This window comes from Saccopteryx leptura, chromosome 1 (genome assembly GCF_036850995.1).
Source record: "Saccopteryx leptura isolate mSacLep1 chromosome 1, mSacLep1_pri_phased_curated, whole genome shotgun sequence".
Taxonomy (NCBI): Eukaryota; Metazoa; Chordata; class Mammalia; order Chiroptera; family Emballonuridae; genus Saccopteryx; species Saccopteryx leptura.
The window spans coordinates 53,282,795-53,290,420 of NC_089503.1; the positions used below are offsets into that span (position 1 = coordinate 53,282,795).

At 41.4% G+C, this 7,626-nt stretch overlaps 1 protein-coding gene across 1 annotated transcript; it reads left to right on the top strand.

Annotated features, from left to right (window-relative positions):
* Positions 1 to 6,015: 6,015 nt before the first annotated feature.
* OR2D3 (olfactory receptor family 2 subfamily D member 3) lies at positions 6,016 to 6,947 on the top strand. Its single transcript, XM_066360596.1, is given in 2 exon segments — positions 6,016 to 6,541; positions 6,544 to 6,947. Coding segments are annotated over 2 exon segments (930 nt in total).
* Positions 6,948 to 7,626: the final 679 nt, after the last annotated feature.

A 7,626-nucleotide genomic window follows, 5' to 3' on the forward strand; every position in this document is an offset into this window, starting at 1 on the left:
TTTACCTTTCTGGTGTTGAGTTTTAGAAGTTCTTTATAAATTTTGGTTTTTAATCTCTTATCAGACGTATTGGCAAATATGTTCTCTCATTGTGTGGGTTGTCTTTTTATTTTGTTCATGGTGTCTTTTGCTGTGCAAAAGCTTTTGTTTGATATAGTTCCATTTGTTCATTCTGTCTTTTATTTCACTTGCCCGTGGAGAAAAATCAGCAAAAATATTGCTACAAGAGATATCAAAGAATTTTATGGTTATGTTTTCTTCCAATATGTTTATGGTTTCACAACTTACATTTAAGTTTTTATCCATTTTGAGTTTATTTTTGTGAATGGTGTAAGTTGGTGGTCTAATTTTACTTTTTTGCATGTACCTGTCCAATTTTCCCAACTATCAAAGAGTCTCTTTGATAAATGCTCTTACCTCCTTTGTCAAATATTAATTGACTATAAAGGCATGGGTTTATTTCTGGGTTCTCTGTTCTGTTTCACTGATCAGTATGCCTGTTCATATGCCAGTATCAAGGTGTTTTGAGTACAATGGTTTTGTATTATAACTTGATATCTGGAAATGTGATACCTCCCACTCTATTCTTCATTTTCAAGATTTCTGAGGCTATTCGTGTTCTTTTTGGTTCCATATAAATTTTTGGAATATTTGTTCTATATCTTTTAAGCATACCATTGGTATTTTAATATGAATTGCATTGAATTTATTGATTGCTTTGGGAAATATAGTAGGCATTTTATTGATGTTTATTCTTCCGATTCATGAACATGGCATATGCTTCCACTTGATTATCTGCTTTTGTGCTTTCATTTATCTTGTCCTCTAAATTGCTGATTCAATCCTCTGCTTCATCCAGCTTGCTATTATTTCCTTCTAGTGCAGTCTTTATTTCTGATATTGTATTTGTCATTTCTGACTGGTTCTTTTTTATAATTTCAATGTTGTTTTTGATGCTTGCTATCTCTTTATTTAGGTGCTCATTATGCCCATCCATTGTTGCTCTAAGATCAAATCCTTGAGCATCCTGAAAATCATTGTTTTAAACTCTGCATCTCTGGCCTGACCTGTGGTGGCGCAGTGGATAAAGCGTCGACCTGGAAATGCTGAGGTCGCTGGTTCGAAACCCTGGGCTTGCCTGGTCAAGGCACATATGGGAGTTGATGCTTCCAGCTCCTCCCCCGTCTATCTCTCTCTCCCTTTCTCTTCTCTCTAAAAATGAATAAACTAAAAAAAAATTAAATTAAACTCTGCATCTGGTATTTTGGTTACTTCCATCTCATTCAGTTCTTTTTCTGGGGATTTCTCTTTTTAATTCATTTGGGTCACATTTCTTTGTCTTCTCATCTTTTCTGTGTATTAGGTAGCGTTGTCTGCCTGAAATTTTTGCATGGTCGTTATGAAGAAGATGGGCTCAGTGGTACTGTCCTCCAGGCTACTTGTTTTCCTTGTTCTAGGAATGCTTCCTGCGGGTACTATTTTCCATCTTGTTGTGTGTGAGTATTATATGCAGTTGGTCTTTTCATGGGTATGTATTTCCCTTCAGGCTGGCTGGATCTAAGGGTCAACCTTGATAATGTGTATTACACACTGTGCAATGTCTGTCCTGTTGAGCGTATTTATTCTCCACAGTGTCTGGTGCCTGCTAGACTTCACCTTTGGGTGTGCTGCTTGTGTAGGTAGTTAAGACTAGGGTTGGTGCTGTCTGCCACCCATTACCAGTAGTGTTGGCTCTAGTTCTTCCTGGGTAGGCATCAGCTGTTGTTTGTTACCCGCTGTGGGCTCCCAGTCTGTAGCTACTGCACTTCTCACTATTTCTGTTTGTGTTTTCTGTGTGTGGGTACTGTGAGAGGGGCAAACCTTTGTATAAGGATCAACTTCCTCCTGCTTAGAGATGACAACAGCTCCATAAAAGCACCAAGCTCTGTAAGATTTGTCTCCATTTTTTCAGCTTCTCCTTCTCTTGCAGCTGCCTGGTCTTCCCACAGAGTCTTCTGTAGTAAGACTGTAGTGTGGGTTCAGATTGGCCTCACCCAACCAACCCCTTTACAGGTTGCATGCTTGGTGGGTTAGGAAAGCTGAGGTTGTGAGTACAATGTTTGTGGGACTCCCTACTTCAAGGGTCTCTTGACCAGGAGCTCAGTACAGGGAATGTGGCCCCTACTCCAGAGCTTGATCACTCAGCCACTGCAGGATACTCAAATTTTATTTCTCCCCAACAAGGTGAGCAGTAGGTTTAGACTGAGTGTGGCTAACAGTCCCCTCTGCAGAAGTTCTTTAAGCTGTTGCAACCCCGGTCACAGGTAGGAAGACTGAGAGAGTCCTCTCCTGGGGCTGACTGTGTTCCTCCTGAAGGTGGCTAAGTCCTTGACCAGATCCAAAAATAGAGTCACAGGGATCCGCACTTTAAATGTCCATGCTCTAAGCCTCTCTCCCTTTCCCCTGTGGAATCTAGCCTATCCAGACAGAATATCCAGTGCCCAGGCTAGGTGACTGTGAAGTTCCACCCTAGCCAATGCACATGAGCCACTGTGCTGGTGCTGATCACAGAGAGTGGAACTTGCCTCAACTGGGCCAGGTGTGAGGAGCTTTTCCTTAGGATACCACTCTAGCAAGGGTTGTTAGGTCTTGAACAGATGCTTTTTGCAGCTGGCACCTGGATGCGCCATCCCTGGGCTTCCCAAGCAGGAACACAGTGCAGACCATTGGGAGACACTGCCTGTGACTGGCCCTCAGTAACCTTTTTGGAGCTACAAGCAATTCAGAGTTTGTAGCTGCCTCTGCTGGGCCCAAGTGTACATGGAAATATACCAAGCTGCACCCCTAGGCTGGCTTTTACCCACTCTGGTCCTGTGGGAAAGTCCACTCAAACAGCCAAGTTTCCCTGAGTCTCACCTCCTGCAGCCTGTCTGCTGGCTACTTGTTGAGCTCAGCCACTGAAAAACCCTCTGCTAGAGTCTAGGGCAATTCAGCAATTAGGAAGGGTGATGGGTGTGGCTCTGCCCCTTGGCCTCAGTGTCAGTCTGTCCAGACTTTTTTCACAGACCTCAGTATGGTGTGGCCCCAGGAGTCTATGGGTGTGGCCTCTGAGACCCATAGGTGTGGTCTGCCCTCCCGCAGTTTCAATTAAGTCTCTTGAGAGGTGGAAGCACCAGCCATAGACTCAAGAGAGTGTGGGGGAGCTCTTGTCTCAACACCAGAAAACTGAGTCACTGACACACCCCCTGCTTCCTGGACTCTCAGAAGGACCCATCACCATGACTGGCATGAGAGACTCCCAAAGGCAGAGCAGCTGCTTTTTCCCAGGCTAATGCCACTGAGAGGGGATTGCTCTACCCAAGAAAGACGGCGATTGCAGTACTGGGGAATGATTCAGCACAGGGGTTCGAGTGGCTGTCCCCCACAGTGTCTCTCCCTGGGCCTCCAACTTTACACTCTCCTCCCAAAAACTCCAGTCCTCTCAGCTCTCCCCTGCCAGAGCCCTGGGTAAGTGGCTGTGAACGAGTTTTTCTGCTCAGGCCCTTTAAAGCTGAGTCTGCATCTGAGAGCTCTGTCTCTTTCTCGCAGACAGAAACCCAACTCTTTTCATAGCTGAATGCTGTCTGGGTGCCTCTTCTGGGCTCTGGAGCTCTAGGCTGGGACTCTGGGCCAGGGCTGAGAACACACACCTCTCAGGGAAACCCACCCCACCATGAGAGTCCCTCTGGACCCTCAGATGCCACTTGCTCCTGGGAGTGGGGCAGCCCTTTCCGTGTCTCCACCTTTCCTACCAGTCTCAGTGTGGCTTCTTGGTGATCCTTGGTTATAGACTCCTCTTAGTTTAGTCCAAAGTTGGTTTTTCAAGATGATTGTTCTTAAATTAAGTTGTAATCCAATTTGGTCCTAGGAGGTGGCAGTTGGAACATCTGCCTAATTCGTCGCCATTTTTCTTCCTCCAGAAATTAATATCTTTATAAAATAGTGTTGTGCTATTCATAAAATCTGTGTGTCTATTCATTTACTCAGACATATTTTGTACTTTTCTTCAAATAGATCTTGACTGTTTTGTAAGTGTACACTTTAAGTTTAACCATTGCAAAGAATTTTTTTTACTAAAATTACTACTTGTTTATTTTTGGTATGTATATATAATGCAAGAATGCTTAATTACCATATTTTTTTGCTCCGTAAGATGCACTTTTTTCCCCAAAAAGTGGAGGGGAAAATGCCCATGCATCTTATGAAGCAAAAAATACAGTATTTTATTAAATATTTAACACACCATTTGGTTCAGACTATTTTTTTTTCTTATTTTCCTTTTTAAAACCCTAAGTGTGTCTTATAGTCAGGTATATCTTATGGAGTGAAAAATACAGTACTTCATCTTGTACCAGATCACATTTCTTACCATTTGTCATAGGCTTAAATTGGCTCTTTTCAATTGTTTTAAAATATATACAATCAAGTTATTTTTAAATAAACTTTATCACTTATTACTTATTTCTTTGATTTTTTCTTTTGTCATGTGGGCAAGACCTTTTAAAAATGTTTTGAAATATCTGTAACAACATACTTGAGTATTATTTTTGTTTCTACAGAGAGCTTCTGCCATAGCCTATTAGCTTTAAAATCCTTAAAATGGAGACTGTGTGTGGGCTGGTCTTCAAGGAGTAGGTGTGGGGAATAGGCAGAGAGAAGTAGGTGAAAATTTAACCTCCTCTACAACCAGTTTTTGAGTAAAAGAGAAAAAGAATTGTAGGATACAGAATAAGCGAGGAAGGCTTAGAAGAATCAGTTTGAAAACTTCTGAGTCTTTTTTTTATTATCTATATACTGAGGATAATACTAATAATCTCATATGAACTTAAAGAGTATATAAAATAGGCCCTGGCCGGTTGGCTCAGTGGTAGAGCATCGGCCTGGCATGCAGGAATCCTGGGTTTGATTCCCGGCCAGGGCACACAGGAGAAGTACCCATCTGCTTCTCCACCCCTTCCCCTCTCCTTCCTCTCTGTCTCTCTCTTTCCCTCCCACAGCCAAGGCTCCATTGGAGCAAAGTTGGCTCGGGCACTGAGGATGGCTCTATGGCCTCTGCCTCAGGTGCTAGAATGGCTCTGGATGCAACAGAGCAGCGCCCCAGATGGGCAGAGCATCGCCCCCTGGTGGGCATGCCGGGTGGATCCCGGTCCGGCGCATGCGGGAGATTCTGACTGTCTCCCCGTTTCCAACTTCAGAAAAATACAAAAAAAAAAAAGAGTATATAAAATAAAAACAAAAGAATTTAAAGAAACTAATTATAATGATTGACACCAGGAGAGTGCCTAATACCTGATAATTAGTATTATTATTGCCAAGGGTGTGCAAAGAGAGATCAAAGTGTGAAGAATGGATGAGGGTATATTTAAAAGATGCTACTAAATGCAATGACCAATGTAGCAGCTATTTTTACTGATGTTTCTCAGCACCTTCTTCACATTGAAAACAAATGACAGAAGAATTAATTCAAGGACCAAGAATACAGACTACTATATCTTCCTTTAAATTCCCATTCCTAGCTCAGAGTATTTCTTTACAATTATTTTGTAAATATGATGGAAAAACTTAGCCTTCATAAATGTTACCAGAAAGTTTGTGGCATAAAAATCTAACTGGTTTAAAGAAACATCAAGTTGTTTGCTTCTTAAACCTACATAAAAGAAAAGACACACTGTGAACATCACCATAGTCTTCTCAGGAATATATGTAGTCCAGCCGAAGTTTGGTCATGTAGCATATTCGGGGTGATAACTGCCCCTGTGGTGCTAAAAAAAGATTAAAGGAGAGAGAAAATCAGAAATGTTTTTCAATTGTCAGAAGTACTAAGCAAAAAGAGAAGAACTCTGTCTTCTGATATATAGAAGCTGTTTAGAATGAAAATCAATAGCCCAGTTTTGGATACTGTTTAGTAAAATATCTAAGTTACTCAGAATTTTTAAATAACTGACTGATATGTGTTTCTTTTCTTGTTGTGGCCTATAAACAGTAATATCATTATTCATGAGAGAAGAAAACCAGACCTCTGTGACTGAATTCATCTTCCAGGGCCTTTCACAGGATCCACAGGCACAAGTCCTGCTCTTCTTCCTTTTTCTGATCATCTACCTGCTAACTGTGCTGGGAAATCTGCTGATCATGGTGCTCATTCACATAGACTACAGACTCCACGCACCCATGTACTTTTTCCTTAGAAACTTGTCTTTTGCTGATCTCTGTTTTTCTACTACTACAGTCCCCCAGGTGTTAGTCCACTTCCTGGTAAAGAAGAAAGCCATTTCCTTTGCTGGCTGCTCTACCCAGATAGTTGTTTTACTTCTGGTTGGCTGTACAGAGTGTGCACTGCTGGCGGTGATGTCCTATGACCGGTATGTGGCTGTCTGCAAGCCCCTCCACTACTCCACCATCATGACACACCGGGTGTGTGTCCAGCTGGCTATAGGATCCTGGGCCAGTGGAGCATTTGTGTCTCTGGTGGACACCGCATTCACATTGCGTCTGCCCTACCGAGGAAACAATATCATTAACCATTTTTTTGTGAACCTCCTGCACTCCTAAAGTTGGCTTCAGCAGATACCTATAGCACAGAAATGGCCATCTTTGCAATGGGTGTGCTCATCCTTCTGGCACCTGTCTCCTTGATCCTTGTCTCCTACTGGCATATTATCTCCACTGTGATTCAGATGCAGTCTGGGGAGGGAAGGCTCAAGGTCTTCTCTACCTGTGGCTCCCATCTCATTGTTGTTGTCCTCTTCTATGGCTCAGCAATATTTGCTTACATGAGGCCAAACTCCAAGATAATGAATAAAAGAGATAAAATGATCTCTGTCTTCTACTCAGCAGTGACACCCATGCTGAACCCCATCATCTATAGTCTGAGGAACAAGGATGTTAAAGGGGCTCTCAGGAAAGTGGCTGCAAAATCATCTTTTTGAAGGTGGGGATCTCTGATTATGATGAAGATGTTAACAATATGGAAAGAAGTGATTTTCTTATAAACTTTTTTCATTTTCATCCCATCCCTCCACTTTTTTCCCTTGTCTTATTATTACCCATATCTCTTCTCAGATAAATTTAGCAAATTGCCTATTCAAAGCAAGGCACCTTGATAGATACAGAAAAGAAATATAGAAAGGAAAGAAAAAGGGGGGAAGGAAAGGAGGGAGGAAGTAAGGAAGAAGAGAAGGAAGAAAGGAAGAGAGGAAGAAAAGAAGGAAGAAAAGAAGGGAGGAAGAAAAGAAATGAAAGGCACGTAAGTAAACACTTGTCTGTGTTTACTTTCCAATGATGATGAGTTATATCACTACTTTCCAAACCCATGTAAGCTAATAAGAAACTTAAAACAAGTAGACATACAACTATATATCAAACAAACAAACAAACAAACAAAAAAACCCAAATACACAAATAAATTTATTACAAATATTAATTTCTGAAAAATGGAGTCATTTCCTTTATTCTTGCATGCACTCATTAAACATACTGTATTCTGAATGCTTGTTATATATCCCAGGTATATTTCTAGAAACTGGGGATATGAACATAAAAAGTAAAGTCTTCATGGTATTATATTTCTTAAATAGCCTTAAATATTAAATTTAAGAACATCTGATA